The sequence below is a fragment of the Peromyscus eremicus genome, chromosome 6 (assembly GCF_949786415.1).
Source record: "Peromyscus eremicus chromosome 6, PerEre_H2_v1, whole genome shotgun sequence".
Classification (NCBI taxonomy): domain Eukaryota; kingdom Metazoa; phylum Chordata; class Mammalia; order Rodentia; family Cricetidae; genus Peromyscus; species Peromyscus eremicus.
Genome location: NC_081421.1, coordinates 44,353,523 through 44,377,260, shown reverse-complemented (window position 1 = coordinate 44,377,260; position 23,738 = coordinate 44,353,523). Strand labels below are relative to the sequence as shown.

Below are 23,738 nucleotides of genomic sequence, written 5' to 3'. Positions count from 1 at the left end.
ATAAAGACTTCTCTTTGGCTTTAAGAGTGTCCATGTGGCCATCTCTGGTGTGCTAACCTCACAAGAGGACAACTTAAGAAGTTGATTCTTCCCTTCAGTTATATGGGTCCTAGGGATCAAACTCAGGTCATCAGGCTTGGCAGTATGTGCATCATTTCCCTGCTGAGCCATCTTGTTGGCCCTTACATTTATTGTTGATGAAGGGAAATTAGTTCCTGAATTCATTTCTTTCTTTCTTTCTTTCTTTCTTTCTTTCTTTTTTTTTTTTTTTTTTTTTTTTTTTTTTTTTTTTTGAGTCAGGTTCTCTAGCCCTGGCTGTGCTTGAACTCACAGAGATCCTCCTGACTCTGACTCTGGAATATAGGGATTAAAAGTGAGCCGGGTGGTGGTGGCGCACGCCTTTAATCCCAGCACTCGGGAGGCAGAGCCAGGCGGATCTCTGTGAGTTCGAGGCCAGCCTGGACTACCAAGTGAGTCCCAGGAAAGGCGCAAAGCTTCACAGAGAAACCCTGTCTCGAAAAAACAAACAAACAAACAAACAAAAAAAAAGTGCATGCCACCATAGCTGGTCCTGTTTTAATTTGTTGACTATTAGAGCTTTTTATGTAGAAAGTTTACAACTACTAGATTTTTACATAGGAAACGATAGTCATAACTCTCTTTTTGAATATTAAAGATGAATCCTAACTTGAGTGGGATGCAGTTTGACTTGGCTTAGAAATGATTCTTAGTGGTGCCTATGAGGAGTTATCATACTTATTTGAGAAAAATATGTAAGTTGTACATACTTATACTAAGTGCTATCTGTGTTATATTGTATATTTTGATTATGGATTGAGATGTTCCAGTAAAGATGTAAGGACATTTTTTCCTGTTTTCAAACAGAAGTGGAATAAATAAAAGGTGGAACTGTATATGGTGAAATTAGGAAGATATCTTTGGGGCCAGTGGAAATGTGATGAAGATTAGAATTAAAGGCTAAAATTTAACCTGGGAGCAAGGTACAAGATGAAAGTGAAGTTCTGAGGAAATTGGGAGATAAGTCAGGATAGAAACTGAAGAAACAAATGCTATCATTTAGGCTTCCCCCCCGCCCCCCGACCCAGTGACATATATAAACAAGAAGTTGCTTTTTTGGAATGAGTCCCACTTGATTATCTGTAGTTAGTACATGTCTTCTATAAGTAGAATGAAAGGAAAAATTATTACTATTTTTGACAGGACCTCACACAGTGACCCCAGCTTGTTTGAATGCACTGTGGAGCAATCCTGCTTCACCTCTCCAGTGCTGGCATTGCCGGTGTGGTGCTGGCATTGCCGGTGTGGTGCTGGCATTGCAGGTGTGGTGCTGGCATTGCCGGTGTGGTGCTGGCATTGCAGGTGTGGTGCTGGCATTGCCGGTGTGGTGCTGGCATTGCAGGTGTGGTGCTGGCATTGCCGGTGTGGTGCTGGCATTGCAGGTGTGGTGCTGGCATTGCCGGTGTGGTGCTGGCATTACAGGTGTGGTGCTGGCATTGCAGGTGTGGTGCTGGCATTGCAGGTGTGGTGCTGGCATTACAGGTGTGGTGCTGGCATTGTTGCAGGTGTGGCTGCTGTTGTCCAGCAGTGCTGACATTGCAGGTGTGGTGCTGGCATTGCCGGTGTGGTGCTGACATTGCAGGTGTGGTGCTGGCATTGCCGGTGTGGTGCTGGCATTGCAGGTGTGGCCGCTGTTGTCCAGCTGTGCTGGCATTGCAGGTGTGGCCGCTGTTGTCCAGCAGTGCTGGCATTGCAGGTGTGGCCGCTGTTGTCCAGCAGTGCTGGCATTGCAGGTGTGGCCACTGTTGTCCAGCTGACATTGCAGGTGTGGCCATTGTTGTCCAGCTGGCATTGCAGGTGTGGTGCTGGCATTACAGGTGTGGTGCTGGCATTACAGGTGTGGTGCTGGCATTACAGGTGTGGCCACTGTTGTCCAGCAGTGCTGACATTGCAGTATGGTGCTGGCATTGTTGCAGATGTGGCCGCTGTTGTCCAGTAGTGCTGGCTGGCATTGCAGGTGTGGCCACTGTTGTCCAGCCGGCAATTAATTCTTGAGTGCTCACTATAGTGAGCAGCAAAGGAAGCTGCTGGTCGATTACTGTATTCCAGAGCCATTGCTAGTAGTTAATAGTGGTTAACAGATGTTGTTTATTTAGAGCTAGACTTCATTCTAAGTGTTTCCACTCACTCTATAGATCCACACTGCATCACATTAGTGAGCATTTTGTTTCTAATACATCCTTTAGTAACAGAAAAACAACACTTTTAGGTGATGCTGTTATGGTATGAATGTGAAAAACATAGTACATTTGACCAGGTACTTCCTTAAAACAATCCAAATACACTTTTCTCGACTCTTCTGTGGTTTAAAATGCTTTCAACGGGTTGAAAGAATTTAGATAATTTGTTTTACAGAGAGATAAGGGTCTGACATTTAACACAACCCCAGGTGCGTGTGGTTTCTTAAAAAATGTCAAAAAGATCACATGACTTTAGTGTGCCAAGTCAGAAAAACAAGATCTTCTTGAATGTTTTAACTGAAATGGAGCATAAATAAAAATTTCCTACATAAAAAGCCAGAAATCATTATAAAATGATTATATGTTTCTATTTTTGTTAATGATAAAATTATATATTTATATAATTGTATATAATTTACTATTATATATATAGTTATATAATTTACTAAATTCTTATTTTAGAATAATTCAGTCTGGAGTCTAGAGGTCTTATTTTTCTACTTTGCAAAATGAAGTACAGCACTAGGGATGGTTAGTGCTTTCTTTGTTTGTTTGTGTTTTCTTGATCTAGAGCCCTGGCTGGCCTGGACTTGCTGTCTAGTTCAGGCTGGCCTTGAACTTGGAGTAGTCCTCTTGCTGTGGCCTCTGAAGTGCTGGGATCACACATATGCACTACCATGCTTGACTGATTCTTGCTTTAACACATATGTTTTAAACAACAGTGTAAATATTATGAATTTGACTCAAATGCTAGTAGAGAGATTCATCATAAAAGAAACCATTTTCTTTGTGAAGCTGTTTATCTTCCTGAATAAATGATCTCCATCCAAAGCACCCGGATGGAAAGTTCCTGAATACCTGATTGAAGGAATGTGCTTTAAACACTTGTAACAAAGAAACAAACTGCTTGTTTCGCTTTCTAAGCTTACTTTGTTTTTATTCTATAAGTCATATGTTTCTGAAACACTGTTATTACTTTAAAAACTGTATAGGCGGGAAACCTATTGTCTCCTTATCCTAACATGATGGATAAGTAAGTATTCTGAAGGAAGGTTTGAAAACAAGGCAGTGGTGACCAGGCAGCTGCAGAGGGCCTCAGTTCAGATGCTAAAGTGAAGAGGATGAAAACATCCCTGGCTCCTCATCCTACACCCCAGCTGTGCCTTTGACCACAACTGAAGGCCTCAAGTCACATCCTGTGTAACTCAATGGGAGCGCTGCTTACAGAATTGTTTCCTGGGGCAGGTGTTCATTATCGGTTAGTATATAACTCAGCAAAGTGTACTTTGACTGAGGGTTGTGAATATTTGATAACTTACAAATTAAAATATGTTAATTTCCCTTTTCCATAAAAATGTAACTATAATCATGGAAATTAGAAATCACATACCAGTTTACTATAATCCTAACTATGTTATTTTTTAATTTAAAAATTTTGAGAATTTTTTACATGAGTACACTGTATTTCTTCCCCTCTCCTTCTACCCTCTCCTCCTCCTCCTGTGCCGAGACCACCTTGAGGTCATGATCTGTTCTAGAATTATTGTTAGTTTTGTTTTGTTATGTTTTGTTTGAAACAAGGTCTCCCTGTGTACCATTGGTTGGCATTGAACTCGATATGTAGATCAAGCTGCTCTTGAACACACAGAGAAAAAACTCACACTGCCAAAGTGCTGGAAATAAAAGTATATATCACCACTACACCTGACACTATTGTTGTGTGTGTATAAAACCTACTGTTGTTGTGTGTGTACACAATCTACTAAGTCCAGTTTGTATTGCCAGTATGCACATGTATTTAGGGGCTGACCACTCAAGGTTGTATAACCCATCAAGAGGGCTTGTCCCTGCAGAAAATATATTTCCCTCTCAGCAGCCATTGACTGCCTTGTAGCTTGTAGGGGTGGAATGTCATCTATATTGGCATGCTTAGGCAACCATATTGCAGAGATTTCATGGGCGCAGTCATGTCTAGAAGACAATCTCTTCCATCAAGTGTCCTGTTTCTCTGGCTCTTACAATCTTTCTACCTCTTCTTTTCTAATTTCCCCTCAGCCGTCATCTTAGGGTTTCTATTTCTGTGATGAAACACCAACTAAAAAGCAAGTTGGGGAGGAAAAGCTTTATTTGGCTTATGCTTCCACAACACTGTTCATCCAAGGAAGCCAGGACAGGAACTCAAGCAGGGGCAGGAGCTGATGAAGAGGCCATCGGGGGATGCTGCTTACTGGCTTGCTCAGCCTGCTTTCTTTTTTTTTTTTTTTTTTTTTTTTTTGGTTTTTCGAGACAGGGTTTCTCTGTGTAGCTTTGCGCCTTTCCTGGGACTCACTTGGTAGTCCAGGCTGGCCTCGAACTCACAGAGATCCGCCTGGCTCTGCCTCCCGAGTGCTGGGATTAAAGGCGTGCGCCACCACTGCCCGGCTTCAGCCTGCTTTCTTATAGAAGTCAGGACCACTAGCCCAGGGATGGCATCACCCATCATGGGCTGGGTCCTCCCCCATCAATCACAAATTAAGGAAATTTATTTGTTCTTTCTTTCAGGCTTGCCTCCAGCCCATGTTATGGAGGCATTTTCTCCACTGAGGCGTCCTCCTCTCTGAGGACTCTAGCTTGTGTCAAGTTGACATAAACTAGCCAGGGTAGCTGTAGTGCAGGAACTCTGCTGTCAGTGTACCAACCGGGGCCTGGCACCCCATGCTTCCTTATTCTCTGCATTTTGACCATCTGTGGCTCTCTGTGATAGCTTTCATCTGCAGAAAGAAGCTTCTTTGATGAGGGCTGAGAGCTGCACTTAGCTGGCTGGTACTGCTAACTAAATACCTTCTAACTAAATCCCTGGCTGTTCTCCCCGCTTCCAATCCTTTCGGTTTATGTTTTCTAGGGAGTTTATTAGAGTTGAAGATTGCGTTTAATATTTTTTTTTGGTCTTTTTGGGGGGTGTCTTGTTTTGTTTTGTTTTTGAGGTGGGGTCTCAGTCTTAGCCTAGCCTGGCTTGGACTACATTGCTAGTACTGTATAGTCCAAGCTAACAGTCCTGCTGTGACTCTCCTGCCTCAACCTCCCAAATGCTGGATTATAGGCATTAGTCCATCCAGCCTGGCTGGGAATTTACTTTTGAATGGAAGGCAAGCTCCAGGGTACTCTTAGAGAATATTTGTAAGTACGGAGGAGGAGGAGGAGGACCCTTTGAGTTGGATCACCTCCTTGGGATGAGTTTTATGGGTTGCGGCGATACAGATAAAGCCCAGAGGCTGTTTCTTAAATAGGATGATTAGAGCCTTTATAACATTAAATGTAAGCTGTAGAAGCTAACCTGAAGAGTTTGTATGGACAGGTGTAAACTAGACTATCCAACCTCCATAAACCAGTGAGACTTGCTCACTTATGCACTTATTCAGGGAGAATGAACAAAATAGTGTATTTGTCTTAGTTGATTATAGCATGTTGAATTTTCTCTCTAAATAAAATCATGATGGGTGGTTTTGATGCTTGCCTTTAATCCTAGCACTAGAGAGACAGAGGCAAGTGAATCTCCATGAGTTCGAGGCCAGCCTAGTGTTTAAAGTGAATTCCAAGACAGCCAGGGCTACAAAGAAACCCTGTTTTGAAAAACCAGAAAAAAAAGTAATTAAATCGTATTGATTGCCTATGAATCATCAAATTCAGATCTTATTTTCCTGGGAATGTCAACTTCTTGAACATTCATTCACTCATTTCTTCATAGAAGCCATTTGCTGTAACAGTCTGACCCTAGTTTTCAAAGGCTTGGCTTTATAACTAGAAATGGGTTAATGTGTTATAGATTAATTATATAACCTTGATTCACTTTTCTAATGAATAGGTAGCTAGGCCAAGGCAATAGATTTTATATCTATGTATACGTATATAGAGAGATATAGATATCTCGTGTGTGTGTGTGTGTGTGTGTGTGTGTGTGTGTGTGTGTGTGTGATAAAGTCTTGCTATGTAACCTAGACTGGCTGATAACTATGTAGCCCAGCATAACCTACAATTATAATCTTCCTGTCTCAGCCTTCTGAGTGCTGAGATTATAGGCACGTACCACTTACTTGGCTATTATACTCAGTTTTTAAAATGGAGGTCACATAAAGCATAGATTTCTAGAAGATATTAGGTAGCCCAGGTGGTGATCAAGTTAAGAATACTGTCCTTGCCAAGCATAGTGATGCATGCGCATCTCTGATCATAGCGCCTGGGGTACAAATGAGGCAGGATCAGGAGTCTGAGACCAGCCTGGCTATATGGGAAGATTCTGTGTAAAGAAAAAAGTGGGGTAGGGCAGAGAGATGGCTCAGTGGTTAAGAGCACTAGTTGCTCTTCCAGAGGACCCAGTTTCTATTCCCAGCACCTACACGGTGGCTCATAACTGTCTGTAACTCCAGTTCCAGGGAACCTGACACCCTCTTCTTGCCTCCATGGGTACCAGGCATGCACAGGGTGCACAGACATAAACATGCAGGCAAAACACTTACACATAAAATAAAAATAAATGCATCTTTTTTTTTTTAAATTAAGATGCCCTTAAATGTAACTGAGTTAAAAGAATACTATGTAAATCCCTGTCAGAAACTAAAATCTGTATCAAATTTAATGTGGCTTGTGGTAGATATATTTGTCAGACTCTGTTATTATAAGAGAACATTGTCATGAACAAGGGAGGAAGGCTTTCTTTGTACTCACAATTGCAGAAGTTTGGGCCATCTAGACCTCCACGACATGGAGAAGCAGGGCAGTTCACAGTATGGCAGTGAGGAAGTGGAGACAAGAGGGTGGGGCTCCAGGGCCCAGTGCTGTGCTTCCTTTAGCTGGGTCCTCCCTCCTCAAGTGTCCAGAATCTCCTCCACTAGTGCTACCAGCTGAGGCCCAGCCCTCAGTGGTGAGCATTTCACATTCAGACCGTAAGAGTAAGGAAACTTGTCCTTGGCTCTGTTTGCTGTACACTGCTATCCTTGTTATCGGCGCCATCCGATAAGTAGCAAACCCTCCTCCAGGAATCTGAAATGTAAGAAATCACAGGGAGATGCTGCATTTGGTAAAGTGCTGGCCACACAGGGGAAGAAGACCTGAATTCTTATTCCTAGCACCCACACAGGAAAGCTGGGTGTGGTGGTGCACACCTGTAATCCCATCCCTGTGGAGGCTTCTGCCCAGGAGGATCCATGGCACTTTTGGGCCAGCCAATCTAGCTGATTGATGAGCTCTAGGTTCAGTGAAAGACTGAATGAACTTTAGAAAACACGGTGGAGAATGATAGCAGTAAACACCCAGTGTATATAAGAATATATCAGCCCAATGTGGCGGTGCATGCTTTTAATCCCAGCTCTCTGGAGGCAGAGGTAGGTGGATCTCTGTGAGTTCGAGGCCGGCCTAGTCTATGTAGGAAGTTTAGGACAGCCAGGGGTATGCAGAGAAACCCTAAAAACATATATATTTATATATATAATGTTACATATATAATGATATATAGAATATATATAGTGTTTATATATATAATGAATGTGTGTGTATAAATTATACATTTACTTCATACATTGAGATAGTTTCAGCACCATTGGCTATTAATGGGAGGTGAAGAACAATGAATTTATAAGACCTTTATCCTAGATTTAAATAGCATAGTATCTAGAATGTCTGAAAAATGTTGTATTTTCTCAGCAAGATCCAAACTGGTTGAAAGATATTATGCCATTGGTAAGGTGGGCCACACTTGTAATCCCAGTGGAAAAGTCGGGAAGGAAGTTCGTGAGGCCAGTCTGGGCTACACAGTAGGCTCATTTCTCAAAAAAAGAAAAAAATAAAACATACAAATACAAAATATAGTGGGTTGGTGGCTCACAGTAAATTTTTAATATTTTTATTTTGAAATATTACTAGATCAGTTTGTGTTTCAGTCTCAGACTATTCTCCAATATGAAAAGATTACTGAGGGGAAATGGAAATAATACACAGATGATTTATTCATCTCAGTTAGCTCAGACTGGCCTTGAATTTAGGATTACCCTGCCTCAGCCTCCCCAGTATTCAGATTGTGGTCCTCTGCTACCATGCCAAGATTTTGATCCTCTTAACATTACTCTTCTTTTTTAAAGTCATGAAAATGTGCATTTATCATTTTCCCCTTTCTTTTTTACAGGAATACCAGTGTATTCAGTAGCATGGGGCCCTGATTCAGAAAAGGTTCTTTATACAGCAGGCAAACAGCTCATCATTAAACCTCTTCAGCCAAATGCTAAAGTTTTACAGGTATACCTCAGGCCTTTGTAAGTTGCTGTCTAGCTCTGCGTCACTGCGAAGCTGGGTGGTCCTTGCAGTCCCTTTCTTCTGGTTGGTCCCCTGACATCTGAGAGCTTTGAGTTTGATTTTTATCAGACTTCATTACTGATCAGGATCTGTTCGTGTTTTCCAAAAGGGTCACATTGTTCTCGTCAGTCATGCAGGTGTTTTGAGTTACTGAGTTGTCCTGTGATTCAGCACAAGTGAACATCCTTTAGTCTACAGAGTCAGCCTCCAGTGTGTAGGTTTGAGATGAAAGAAAACTAAATGAAACTCTTAAGAGTGTTTAGATTTTGTTTTTAATCATCATTATCATCTGTTCAAACATGTGTGCCCTCTTGAAGGCCAAGCACTGGTTTAGTATTTTTAGAATGGTGGAGGAGTCGGTATGAGACTTAGAAGCAATTGTGTGCATAGAACTTTATGAAGACTATAGAGCACATTTGGCATAAGGATAGCTGTTGAACTGACATTTGCTTGTGTGCTCTTCAGAAAGGAGGAATAGTTGTTGTTAGAGCTAAGTCTTAAAGAATAGGTGGGGAGGTGGTCCTAAACCCAGGGGGTAGAAAAACTGGTTATTCATAAATGCAAGGGAAAGGGGTAAACAGAGTCACACAAAAGTGCACAAAGCAACAATGGCTGTTAGGACAGCTTTGGCGGGGCCAAATGAAGGACACACTTTTAAGCTAGTGTGCAAGAATTGTTTATTTATTCTACTACTGAAAGACAGAGTGATTTCCCTTACGTTTTGATAAAGACGTAGTGTAGTTTGTCTTTTGTCTTAGTTACTTTTCTGTTGCTGTGATAACAACACACCATGACGAAGGCAACTTACAGTGTTTACCGAGCTAGCTGGTGCTTGAACCTTGGAGAGTAGGGGCCTAAAAATGAGGTGGACTAAAGTCTCATGGAATAGCCAACTTTGTTTAGAGCACCAGACAGTTTATACTCTGAAGGTTTAAAAGAGTCGCCCGAGTAAAGTCTACAATCACATGGACACGCCACGTTTGGCAAAAACATGTTTTTCCCTAGAAGCACATAAATAACAACAGCTGAAGTCAACTCACTCCTGTCCACTCCACCTGGAGGAGTGTAAAAACACCTTCTAAGAACAACTCTGTTTTGAAGAAACTGAGGTAACTCTTGTCTTGTTTTCCTGGAATTCACTCAAAATTCTCACATGACTCCATTCTTGGACTGTGTAACATTATAGAAAAGGGGGTTTATTGGGACTTACGGTTTCAGAGGGTTACCATGTCTGTCATGGCGGGGAGCATGGCAGCAGGCAGGAAAGCATGGCACTGGAGCCGTAGCTGGGAGCTTGTGTCCTCTTGTAAGTAGGAGGCAGACAAAGAGACACTGGGAGTGTTGTAAGTCCTTGGAAACCTCAAAGCTTTACCTCAGTGGCACTGCACCTCTTAATTCTTCCCAAACAGTTCCACCAATTGGAGACCAATTCAGACATATGAGCCTATGGGGGCCATTCCCATTCATACTACCACATCCCACTCACTGGCCTCAATAGGCTCATGGTCATATCATAGTCCAACTTTAAAAGTCACCATAGCTTTTCACAGTCTCCACACAGTTTAAAAGTTCAAAGTACAAAGTCTCTTCTGAGACTCAAGGCAATCTTTTAATTATAACTCCTTGTAAAATAAAAAGGTAAATTACATACTCCCAATATAGAGTGACACAGAATATACGTTACCATTCCAAAAGGGGCGAATGGGGGCATAGTGAGAAAATACTAGATGAACCAAAAAACCAAAATTGGAACCAGCAGGGCACACTCCAACTCCTGCAGCTCCATGTCTGTTGTCAAAGGGCTGAGATGGCTCACTGCAGCACAGGTCTCTGTCCTGGGCGGCTTCCAGTCCTTGTATGCTGCTCTGTTGGGCGGATGGTGCCTGGCTCTGGCATCTTCAACATCTTGAAGTCTCCATGGCAAACCAGGCCTCACTTTCACACCTCCATGCAGTAGCCTCTCAGGGTCTCCACACACAGGCCCTGCCACATACCGGGCTGCAGCACCACTTTTTAATCATAGAAGAAGTTTCCACAACCCTTTACTCATGTATCCCTCAGGACTCTAAAGGCAGACCCATGTGGACAATACTGCCAAATTCGACTATTCTCATTTACACTAGCACAGCTTTGGAGAGAGGCACGTGGTCAGGCCTTCACTTGCTTACCTCTGTGTGATGACAGAAAGTTTTAATCTCTTTCATCTCAGCCTTATTGTCTCTGACAGTAATACCTACTCACTATGATTGTGACAACTAGTGTCTGGTATGTAGTGAGCACTTGATACTGAATAGCTGTTACTGATGCTCTTATGTTATTATGAATTAACATGCCTTATTTCCCTTTTAATAAGCTAGAGGGCTCAGAAAAAAAAAGATGTAAGGGGGGCTGGAGCAATGGCTCAGCCATTAAGAGCACTAGCTGCCCTTGTAGGGGACCCAGGTTCGATTTCCAGCATCCATATGGCTCACAACTCTTTGTAACTCCAGTCCAGGGAGTTTGATGCCCTCTTCTGGCCTCCAGGCATTCATGTGGTACCCAGCGTACATTCAGGAAAGCACATATAAAATAATAAAAAATTAAAAATTATTTAAAAAATTATAAAGAACTTGGTGATGGAGATTGACAGGCTGCATCAAGTATAAGAGTGTTTTCAGAAGCATAACTTCAGGGACTAGAAAGATGGCTCAGCAGTTAAGCACACTTACTGCTTTTGCAGAGGACCCTGGTTCTGTTCCCAGCACCCCCACACAGCACAGGCAGCATCTGTCTACGTCTCCAGTTCTTGTGGATTCAGTGCCTCCTCTGGCCTTTTTGGGTACTGCACACATGTAGTCCACATATGTACATGCAGACCATTGAACACATAAATTAAAAAAAAGCATCAGTTTCAGAAGTTGGGTAAATGTAGATTTCAAGCAATAAAAGGGGTTAAGGAAACTTTGATGTTGTATATTGTAATTTCTGTATAGACAATGCATGTTATCTCTTGTCTATCTAGTATCTATTAATTATGTCAGTTATTAATCAAGAAAATAGCCCACAAGCCTACAGCCTACTCTTATAAAAGCTTGTGTATGGGCAACTCTTTTTTTTTGTTGTTGTTGTTTTTTTTTTTTTTTTGGAGACAGGGTTTCTCTGTGTAGTTTTGGTGCCTGTCCTGGATCTTGCTCTATAGATGAGGCTGGCCTCGAACTCATAGAGATCCGAGGGCTACTCTTATAAAGGCATTTTCTCAATGCAGGCTCCCTCTTCTCTTTTAGCTTGCATTTAGCTGACAAAAAACTAGCCAATAAATCTGCAATGAAATTAGACAGCAAAAGCAGGGACGTGAAATCTTTTTATTTATACCTTTGGTTTATATTCATGTGCGTTAAGACATCTGTAATTAGGTCTATAGAAATAAAACTTGGAAGTTTTGTACATCATCATAAAATATACTTTAGAGCTTCTGTGAAAGCCAGAATAGAATAGAAAAGAAAAGAAACCCATTATCACAATTCTGTGGAGCAAAAGAGGAGTTAGAGTATAACTAGAAATGTAATGCAAATTATCCATTCCTTTTGGGAATCTGAACTTGTAGCAAGTCTCCAGGAGTATAAGTGTATGTAAGTATAGATGGTCCACGAAAAGGAATGCAGTTTTGAACTGTAAGCCACATTTCCTTAAGGTAGTTCACACATTCAGAATCTAGTTTTATGTGAGGAAGCATATTTATTTGTTCAGTATAAATATACTACATGTCGGCTGTATACCAGTATGTGGAGTATTGGATATTAAATAGCATAGAGCAGGGCTTGGGATGTATTCCAAAGTAGATCAGCATGTGTGAGGCCCTGGGTCTGACCACAGCATCACGCATACAAGCAAGCAAACAAAACTTGTCCTCAGTTTATTTTATAAGAAAGAGAAACAGGGCTGGAGAGATGGCTCAGAGGTCAAGAGCACTGACTGCTCTTCCAGAAGTCCTGAGTTCAGTTCCCAGCACCCACATAGTGGCTCACAACATCTGTAATGAGATCTGGTGCCCTCTTCTGGTATGCAGGCATACATGCAGGCAGAATACTGTATACATAATAAATAAACCTTTTTTTTTTTTTTAAAAAAAAAAAAAAGAGAAACTGAAGATGTTTCCTGCCATAAGGAACTTGTTGTTCAAGTAGATCTTAAATTTAAAAATGCCTAATTACATGAATGGTAATAGCAAATGGGAACATGAATTATATTTAACAGCAGTACGCCCATGCTTATTTTCTAGATTACCAGTTTCTGTGTGACATATATATCCATATATATGGATGGATATATATTCTATGTGTCTCTGGATCATTTATGTTTAAAAGCAAGAAAAACATGCTTGCTTTATAGATTGCAAGTTTCTGGGTAACTTATATATGTCTGTCTATAGGCATTTTGTATGTATAGAATATATATTTATTACAGAAAACACTGCTTCATTATATAGTAAATCAACAGAGGATTTGTAATAAATCCAGTTGTGACCTAGACCCATAAAGTTAAAGAGAATAAAGCTTAGGAAAAAAAAGAGAGAATACTAAAGATGTTTATGTACTAGAGGTTGAAACAAAAGAAAAAAAAAACCCAGTCTGGCATAGAGATAGCTGGTAAAGCATAGTTGATGTGTGAGGCCCTAGGATCAGTTTCTAGTCCTCTCTCCTGCCCCCAACCCCAGGAAACAAAGAGGAGAGAGAATTTTGTAAGTAAGTGTAGCTAGAGTTTTCCTGCCTGGCCCACAGTCAGGACAAATCTCTGTCACCTGCCAGTCCCACAGCTGCTCAAACCCGACCAAGTAAACACAGAGACTTATATTGCTTACAAACTGTATGGCCGTGGCAGGCTTCTTGCTAACTGTTCTTACAGCTTAAATTAATCCATTTCCATTCATCTATACCTTGCCACATGGCTCGTGGCTTACCTGCATCTTCATATGCTGTTTGTCATCGTGGTGGCTGGCAGTGTCTCTCTGACTCAGCCTTCCACTTCCCAGATTTATTCTCCTCCTTGTCCCACCTATACTTCCTGCCTAGCCAATGGCCAATCAGTGTTTTATTGACTAATCAGCAACACATTTGCCATACAGAACATCCCACAGCAAGTAAGCATGAAGACAGTGTCACTGAGAGGACCAGCAGGACAAATGAGATTTGAAGTCAGCTGATGCCTTAGATTATATCACATTTATTCCAGCTTATCATGGTAAAGTCAAGCTGGAAACAATGTAGCAGCAAGCAGTTTTGTCACTGGAGTCCAGGCAACTGAGCAGATTCCTGGGATGTAGGCTGTAAAGTGGATGGCATGGTGCAAGGTGCTTTCCTTGGCAACTGGACTGAAGCGAGCAAATGAAGAGCTGCACAGTGGGTATTGAAGGAAGGTTGGAATCCATGAAAGGACGGTGAGGGGAGAAAAAGAAAAGAAGAAAGCAGTGCACCAGAAAGAGGTGACAGGCTGAGCATGAGTGGTCTGCAGTCACCCTAGCTACTTAGCAGGGTGTGGCGGGGGAATCACTTGAGTCCAATAGTTTAGGCCAAGCTGCGCAACACAGTAAGACCCTCAGCTCTTAAAACACAAACAAAACAAAAAACAAAAAGGAAACAGAAAACAATATTTTTTATAGGAAAAATTTCACTTCTAAAGGTGTAAATAATATCTTTTTCCCCTTCACAGTGGAAAGCCCATGAAGGCATTATTTTAAAAGTCGATTGGAACTCAGTCAACGATCTTATTTTATCTGCTGGTGAAGACTGTAAGTATAAGGTATGCATAAGTATAAGCTTTGTTTCCTGTTACTGGGATACAGTATCCTGGCAGAAGCAGCTTCAAGAGAGAAAGGGTTTGTTTGGCTTAGAGTTAGAGGTTACGTCATTGCAGGGAAGTCAGGGCAGGGGCTTGAGCAGCTTAGTCACACCAGCAGTCAGGAGCAGAGAGAGGATGGATGCACATATGCTTGTATTCAGTTCATTCTTCAACTCTTACAGAGTCCAGGACACAGACCCAGGGAGTCATGCTACCCACAGTGGGTGGGTCTTCCCACTTTACTTCACATAAGACAGAACCCAGCAGACATCCCCAGGCCAACCTGCTAGACAGTCCATTACTGAGAATCTCTTCTCACATGATTCTATACTGTGTTAAAGTTGACAAATAAAACTGACCATGATAATATATTATGTTTAGATTTACTGTCGGCTTAAGAGAATAAATAAGGGAAAAGTATTCAGCATATAAGACTAATCTTTTAGTTTTTTCTTTTTCGTAATAATTGAGAAAATTGGTTTCCAACTTTCAGTGCTATTTAAAGTTCTTTGTTTTTGTTTGTTTGTTTGCTTTTTGAGACAGGGTTTCTCTGTGTAGTTTTGGTGCCTGTCCTGGATCTTGCTCTGTAGACCAGGCTGGCCTCAAACTCACAGAGATCTGCCTGGCTAATCCTCTCGAGTGCTGGGATTAAAGGCATGCGTCACCGCTGCCTGGCCTAAAGTTCTTATAATAAAATTTTTATTTAATAAACAGCAATATCAATTCAGCTTCTTTTGTTTCATGCTTTAAATCAGTTCATTTCCTTATTCATTTACATTTTTAGAACTCAGTCCTACTAGCTTCCTAAATATTGGTCCATTACAGACCAAAATCATTTGTGGGTGCTAAAATGTTTCCCCATGTCTGCAGTACTGGGACCATTGATACGCTAGGCAAAAGTTACTTATATTGAGGTATATTCCTAGCTCCAACAGTAAAATTTAGTGTAACTGTAATTTCAGGGACTTTAACTGAAATAAACTATTACACAAAGTCAATAGAAATCTCATTTGGCAAAAAGAAATTCTCGGAAAGGCCAACCATCACCAGATTTTACTACTAAATTTAAAGTACTTAAAATGGGTAGATGTCATGTTTAATCCGGGTTAGTAATGTGAAATTTTCCTTTCTGAGGCACGTAAATTTCCAGAACTGCTGCTTTGTCCTCCTTGTGTGATGGTTAAGTTTCTAGTTGCTAATGCTGCACGATCATGATTTCTTATCTTCACTTGATATTTTATTGGAGGACAAACTTTCTTGTAGTAATGTGGTGATATTATAAAACATTTAAAAGTTTTTGATTTTGTAGGTTTGGGATAGTTATGGTCGCGTGCTGTACAGTTCTCAGCCTCACGAGCACCCTATTACCTCGGTTGCCTGGGCTCCGGATGGAGAGTTGTTTGCTGTTGGTTCGTTTCATACTTTACGCTTGTGTGATAAAACTGGGGTAAGTTGCAGGGATGAGCACTCACAGATGTGCTGCTGTAGAGGTGGGAATGTACCACACCCAGCGCTCACGCTGTGAGAAATGTTTTCAATGAAAGCGTTTGACTTAACCTCTCTTATTTGTCTTAGTAAGGTGGTTCAGTCAATTCCTGATTGTGAGATTAAATGGTTTACAGTTGAAGAGTGGACATATTCTCTATTATTTATCTTTTGGGAAATACTTGTTTTGAGCATGACTCTGAAGGATGGTAAAACAGTGTGAGTGTTCAGCTTTATTCCCCCTTAGTGTGGAGAGGACAGCTTTAAGTTTATTTCTGCTATCAATATGCTTCACTAAAATTTTTAGTTGCATATTTTTTGTAGGACTTAATAGTAAATTTAAAAGTTGATTTAGTGCTAGGTATGGTGGCACATGCCCTTAATCCAGTACTGGAACGCAGAGGCAGGCAGATCTCTGTGAGTTTGCGTCCAGCTGGTCTACACAGCAAGTTCCAGGCTAGCCAGGAACAGTGAGGCCCTGTTTCAAAAAGTAAGCAAACAAACAGACAAATCTCTAAAAGTCCCCAAAAGATATATATTTCTTTCTTTCTTTCTTTTTTTTTTTTTTTGGTTTTTCGAGACAGGGTTTCTCTGTGTAGCTTTGTGCCTTTCTCGGAACTCTCTTTGTAGACCAGGCTGGCCTCGAACTCACAGAGATCCTCCTGCCTCTGCCTCCCTAGTGCTGGGATTAAAGGCGTGGGCCACCACCGCCCGGCTATATATTTCTTTCTTAAGGATTCATGTTTAGGGAGCTGGGGGAGTGGGTTGGATGGTACGTGCCCATTGCATAAGCATGAGGGCCTGCGTTTGGATCTTTTACACACACAAAAGCCCAGCATGGTGCACATTTGTGCCCAGTACTGGTGGGAGATGGAGCCATAAGGGTTCCTGGAGCTCATTAGATATCTGGTCCAGCTGAGTAGCTAAGCTCCAGGTTCAAGGAGACCCTGTGTCAAAACAGAGTGGAGAGAGATACAGGAAGATACTTGATGTCAACTTCTGTCCTCCAAATGCATATACAGATATGTGCATGTACACCCACATGCACATGTGCACACACTCACACAAACTTGTGCATATGTGAATACAGCACATACACACATACACACACAGAGGGAGAGAGAGGGAAGAGCGCATGAATGTTCATGTTTGGATACATGTGAGGTTTTTCTTTGCAAGAGTATATATGGTGTTTAGAATGGACTTCTGTTCTGGCAAATGCCGAGCTTGGTAGCGTTTACCCATTGCTCTCAAAGAATGAGTTGTCCATGAAAGTCCTCCAAAAGCGGTAGCATTATGTGGCTGACAGTCTGAGTTGTTATGTTAGCTTTCTGTCACCATTACAGTATGGATGAGGAAGTCAGCTGGTAGAATAAAAGATCTGTTTCAACTCTTGGAGTTCCTAGTCCACTGCTGTTTGTTTCCATGCCTTTGGGAGTGTGGGGAGCAACATCAACAGTGTGGCAGAGCATGCTGGGAAGTGAGAGGGGAAGAGCACAGGCAGGGGTCCCACAATCCCTCCAAGGGATGTACCACGTGACTAAGGACTCCTTTTGCAGTGCTCTACCTTCTACAGGTTCCACCACCTCCTAAAGGGGCCATGCTGAAGACTGTTCAAGCCATTAGCAGAGGGACATCAGGGGCACTGAAGGTCTGAACTGTAGCAGTGAGATGATTCCTACTGTTCTTAGCCATGAGGGACCCTCCTTTTGTTTTATGGCTTTCCTTCTTCAAGTGCACGTTTGGGTAGTTAGAATCGTTGAACTTTATAAACAACCTGTTAACCTTTCTGGTTACTAGTTTTCCATCACATAAAATTTTAGCCTTGTGCCTGCCAGTAGAAGCTGAAATCTGGTGCTGTCAGTCACTCCCCCACAGCTCCTAATATGTGCCTGTGTATCATCGGGTTGGGTGCTGGCTCCTAATATGTGCCTGTGTATCAGGTTGGGTACTGGCTCCTAAGCCTTACTCCTGTTGTTCTCTTTCCTTTTCTTGTGACAGGGTTTCTCTGTGTAGCTTTGGAGCCTGTCCTGGAACTCGAACCATAGACCAGGCTGGCCTTGAACTCACAGAGATCGCCTGCCTCTGCCTCCTCAGTCCTCCGATTAAAGGCGTGTACTACCACTGCCCAGCCTCCTGACTTCATTTTTATCTTTTCATAGAATATTCTCATTTCCATCTTCTGTGTAGTGAATTGTACACATTCTTTAAGGCCTGTCTCACAATTGGCTTCTTTTTATCATGTCCTGTGTAGACAACCTAAAGTTTGTGTAAAATGATGTTTAAAGTCTATTTTCCTACTTCTCACTTTGATCTTTTCTTTTCTTAGCTATAACATCAGAATGTTGGTTATCTAATCACTTAAAAACCTTTGTTTTGTTTGCTTTGTTTTCAGATGTAAGGACCTTTACTTTAGGTGTCCATTCAGTGATTGTGTCTAAAGAACATATAGACTCATTTTTGTTATACATTATGCTTTTATATTATCTTTTAATTTTATGCATATTATTTTTGACTCTTTAGAGCATAGGATCTGATAGCTTACATATTATCTATATAGTACAGTAGATATTCAGTTAAGTTATTAATAAGTCAGCTTGTGCATAATCATTTTAATGTATCATTTTGATTAAAATTTTAAAAATTAACTTATGAAAATAACTGAATTCAAAATTTACCTCTTTAAGCACCATATCCTTTTTTAGACTAGTATTAATTCTGGAAAAGTAAACTGAATTGACTAAATATGTTATAATATCTTAGAGATTTGAGATGATAACATTTTATGTATGTATTCTTTTTATTTGATAGTCATCAGATATATATTATTGATCAGACAGTGTTTGTGAAACTGGGCTTTAGACATTAAAACATATAAAGACTTTTATTCAAGTTGCTAACAGTCTGGTAGAGACTCATATTATAAGACTTATTTAGATAGTCACTAAGTGATCTATAGGAGGTTTGTTAAGCATGTGACGATGTGTGTGAGTCTAATTTTCCCTGTGGATGTTGACTGGAGAGCCGAGGCTTGGTGAATAAGTAATTCTCTAAGGAGACAAGTTAAAGGAAGTGAGTTTAGGCAAAAGAAACCTCTTGTGTCTCCACGTGTGAGAGAGTATGGCAATTTTTGTGCAATGTCAGTAGATCATGCATAGGATATTATCAGGGGTTGATATAGAAGAGATAAGAGATACTCACCTAACTAGCCAGCTCTGGCTGTGCAGAAGAGGATGCATTTTAGTCCTTTAAGATCTAGTTCCTTTCTATGGACTCCCTCAGCTTCAGAGTGGGAAAGATAAGATTGAGCTCAGGATATGTTCCTGTCAGTTAGTGGAAGCTCCATATTGATCTGTTTTAACCGTGGGAGCCTCTGTTATAAGAATCTTTGGAACAGCTGGAGCCATGAAGCTGGAAATCCCGCATAGTATGTTAGTTCTTAAAGCGCTGTGGCTGGTGGGTAGTAACACTAGAGTTCAAGTGTTAGAAGTGTTGCTTTGATAACAGGAACTGTGATATGGAAAGAAGGCAAGCCAAGCAAAGGCCAAAAATGAAAGTCTATTAGAAAAATTAAAAACTGCTGTGTGGTGGTGGCGCACGCCTTTAGTCCCAGCACTCGGGAGGCAGAGATAGGCAGTTCTCTATGAGTTTGGGGCCAGCCGGATCTACAGAGCGAGTTCCAGGACAGCCGGGCTGCATAGAGAAACCCTGTCTGCAAAAAACAAAAAATAAAGAAAAAGTAAAGGCTTAGCCCAGGCGTGGCAATTTGGATTTTTTGTAGGGACAGTGGTGGGTTACTGCGTTTTAGATAGTGACCTTCCAAAGAGTGGTCATTTCAGAAGAGGGTGTGCTCTGAGGTCGGTGTGGAGGACAGACTAGAGAAGAGAAGGATGAGGGCAGTGGGCCTCAGTAATGGGCTAGCAAGGTGAGCTGGAGAGGGCTAGGCTCAGGAGAGAGATCTTCGCTATATATTGGGAAGGGTCATGCATACTCATTTACATTTCTGACTACTTTACTATCTTAATTACTGCTTGCATGCTTTCTTGAACATAACCCCCTAATATAACATAAATTATTCTAATTTTGTGTTATTAGATACTTGGTTTGAACATTACAGTAATCAAGTTACCTACATTTTAGCATGCATAGCTTTACTTAGATGTTGCTAAAAGGTACCTTATTGAGTTCTGTATTTTAAATATTATTTTATTTTTTTAATTCTTTGGGAATTGAATTGATGCATACAATATATTTTGATGTTATTCACCCCTAAATTCCTTGCAGGTCCATCTCCATCTTCTCACTTCCTCCTCCCAACTTTGTGTGTTCTCATTTAAAAAATTTAAAAAAATGATTTGTTTTTATTTTATGTGCATTGCTGTTTTCCCTGAATGTGTATCTATGTGAGGGTGTCAGAGCTCCTGGAAATGGATTTATAGATAGTTGTGAACTGCCATGTAGGTGCTGGGAACTGGGTCCTCTGGAAAAGCAGCCAGTGCTCTTAACTGCTGAGCCATCTCTCTAGCCCCTTTAAGAAAAAATGTTTAAGTAGCCTACCGAGTCCAATTGGTGCTGTCCATACTCAGGGGTTTGGGTCTGCACTCGGAGCATGGTCAACTCCTGGGGCCCAGCTGCAAGGAAAACTGACTCTTCCTCCCCTAGAAGCATCAGTGTAAGTAGCTCCTTGGCTATAGAGGTGGGAGTTCCTGAGCCCGCCTCCCTGTGTGCTCGAGTGTTGATTGGCTTGAGCTTGTGCAGCTGCTTTGTGCTCATGAGTGAGTTGTCCTGGACTGTCTAGAAGCTACTGTTTCACTCCAGTCTTCCCCGTTCTGGTTCTTACAGTTCTTCCACAATGAGCTTTTGGGGGAGAGGGTATGATATGGATGTCCAGTTTGTGGCTGAGCACTAGGCAGACATTTATTCTCTGCACTTGAACCAGCTGTGAGTTTCTGAAATTGCTGCCATCTATCGCATGAAGAAACTTCTCTCATGAGGGCGCAGGGCTGCACTAGATAAGTCGACAAGTCTAGAGATTCAAATTTAGCAGAACTTCGATGTCTATTTAGCAAAACAGTGATAGTATGCTCCGCACTGGGGCCTGTGAGTCCAGAACCATGGGTTCTTTTAGGCCCTATTTGCAATATGATGAAGTGAAGTCTTCCTTCAGAAACTTATTTCTTAGGTTTAGGCTGTGGGTTCTAGTATTTTCATGTATGGGTTATTTGGTAGTGCTCCATGGTCTTAACCCCTTAGTGTCCAGACTCTCTTTTCCCAGTGGACTTCTTTGTAATCTAATTTCCCATCAGAAGGAGGGTGGGTGGCACTTAGGTCTGTCTTGATAAACCAATGAGTTTATTGGAGTTAGTTCCAGGAGTATGGATGGCCCTCTACTATCCTGGCTCTTGGTCTCCTTTTCCTTTCCTGTCAGTCCAGTCCTCAAGGAATAAACTCCCCCTTTATGAAAGGTAGTTTAATCAATCAATTAATTATTTTTTTTGAGACAGGGTGTCATGTGGCCCAGGCTGTCCTCAAACTTGCTACATGGCTGAGGGTGATGTTGAACTTCTAGTCTTGCCTCTCCTCCTGACTTCTGGGACAGGTTGGAGCCTAGCTTTTGTGGTGCTCCATAAGCCAAGGATTGGTGAGTAGCCTTTTCTCTTGCTGTTCGGCTGTATCAGTTGTTGGGTGACTGTTGAGTAACAGAATGAAGACTTCAGTTACTACGTAGGAGAGGAATAGTCTGGGAAAACAGTCTACAGAGGTCACTAAATGGGCAGATGACTTTACAACCATCAGGCAACTCCACAGACTGAGAGAGGAGTCTGGTTTCCAGAGTTACCCGTATGGTGGATTCCAGATATCTAGTTTTAAAAAAAACAAAGATATAAGGCATACTGAGAAGCAGAACACAGTGGCCCATTCATAGGGGGAAAAGAAATTGACAAAAGACATTCCCAAGATATCCAACATTGAACCTGTTAGACAAAGACTATGTGCTCAAAATAATTAAAGAAGTATGATACAGGGTCCCATTGTGTAGCTCTTGTTAACCAGACAAGACCAGGCCTCAAACTCAGAGAGATCTGCCTATCTCTAACCCCCAAGTGCTAGGATTAAAGGAATGCACCACTACACCCAACCAAAGAAACTGTTTTAAAAGAACCTAATTGAAATTCTATAGTTAAAATATAAGCAAATCTTTTTTTTTTTTTTGCTTTTTTGAGACAGGGTTTCTCTGTGTAGCTTTGCGCCTTTTCCTGGAACTCACTTGGTAGCCCAGGCTGGCCTCGAACTCACAGAGATCCGCCTGGCTCTGCCTCCCGAGTGCTGGGATTAAAGGTGTGAGCCACCACCGTCCGGCTTTTTTTTTTTTTTTTTGGTTAAAATATAAGCAAATCTTAAAGAAATATAAACACTCCCAGAACTCCAAAGTACCATCTCTCTAGTAACAAGTGTCATGCATCTAAAATCTACAGAGCAATACATTTTTCACTTCTAGAAAATGTGAAAATGGACTTCCTTGTAGCACATGGATGGAAACATTAATCAGTATAACTTCTTACAAATATAACTTGACACAGCTGTTGTGCATTCAAGAAAGTCTAAATGTACACTGAGATGGCTTAGCGGGCAGTGGTCTTTGCTGCCCGTCCTGGAGACCTAACTCTAATCCCTCAGACCCACAAGGCAGAAGGAGAGAACCAATATATTGTCCTCTCACCTACACACACACACACACACACACACACACACACACACACACACACGCACGCACAAATAAGTATAATAAAAGAATTAAAAACTAAGCTGGGAAAGTTTTAACTATTTTTATTTATTTATGTGTATGTATGTGTCTGTGTATGTATATGCCGCATGTGTATGGGTGCCTGCAGAGGCCAGAAGAGGGATTGGATCCTCTGGAGCAGGACAGTTATAGGCAGTTCTGAGCCACCCAGTGTGGGTGTTGAGAACTGAACTAGTGTTCAGCAAGTGTTCTTAACCATTGAGGTAGTTCTCCAGTCTGAGATAGCATTAGTTTAAGTGAACTGATCAAGAAATACAAAAACAAATGTGTAAGGAAGATGAACATTACTGGATGATCAGTAAAGTAAATCATGGTCTAAGTGAATTGCTTGTGGAATACAATTTAGACTCATGGTGCCGTATTTTTTTCTAGATTCTATAATAAACTTTATTTTTATCTTTGATGTCTAAAACTGTGATTCAAATTAACAGGTATTTTAAGTAAATATTTAGAATATGTTAACGAATTACACTAGTTATTAAACAGAACAGAATTCAAGGAGAAGGATCTGAAGATGCAAGGTACTTCTGGCTTTTTAATTAACTGCAATGTAGCTTTTGTGGATCAGTAGGGGGCGCTATTGGTTATGCAGAAGATAACTTTTTTGTGATTCTCATTTTCTCTGTGAACATTCAGACTTTCTTCTGTTCATTCACTCTTCCACTCAATTAAAATAAATTTCATAATTTGCTACCTGCAGGAACTTGTCTTACTGTCTTATGTAACTTTTCACTGTCAATGCTGCATATAAATTACAATTTGTAGCATGTTAGAGGTAATATATGAGAATATTCATAAACACCAGTCTTCCAAAAAGAGTGTAGGAACTACTTCTCCTGTCTCTTTGTCTTAAGCCAAATTTATGTGTATGTAATTTTATGAGTTGAAATTTTTGAACTAAGGCAAACAGTACTTTTGAGGATCCTTTCAGAGTGGTGTATGTGTACAAAGAATGTGCAGAGAGGATACAGTTAAGTGATTGTTTTACATTTAAATGAATATTTCTTTGTTGGAAAATAACTTCAACAAGCAATTTCAGAGAACACAAGAAAATA

General features: G+C 41.1%; 1 protein-coding gene across 4 annotated transcripts in view; it reads left to right on the top strand.

Moving 5' to 3' along the window:
• Positions 1 to 23,738, top strand: part of Ift80 (intraflagellar transport 80) — a 114,792-nt gene that overhangs the window by 30,537 nt on the left and 60,517 nt on the right. For all 4 annotated transcript variants that reach the window (XM_059265470.1, XM_059265469.1, XM_059265468.1 and 1 more), the window contains 3 exons: positions 8,413 to 8,522; positions 14,265 to 14,354; positions 15,703 to 15,840. In XM_059265470.1, coding sequence (XP_059121453.1) covers positions 8,413 to 8,522; positions 14,265 to 14,354; positions 15,703 to 15,840 — 338 coding nt within the window. The remainder of the gene's footprint in view (positions 1 to 8,412; positions 8,523 to 14,264; positions 14,355 to 15,702; positions 15,841 to 23,738) is intronic.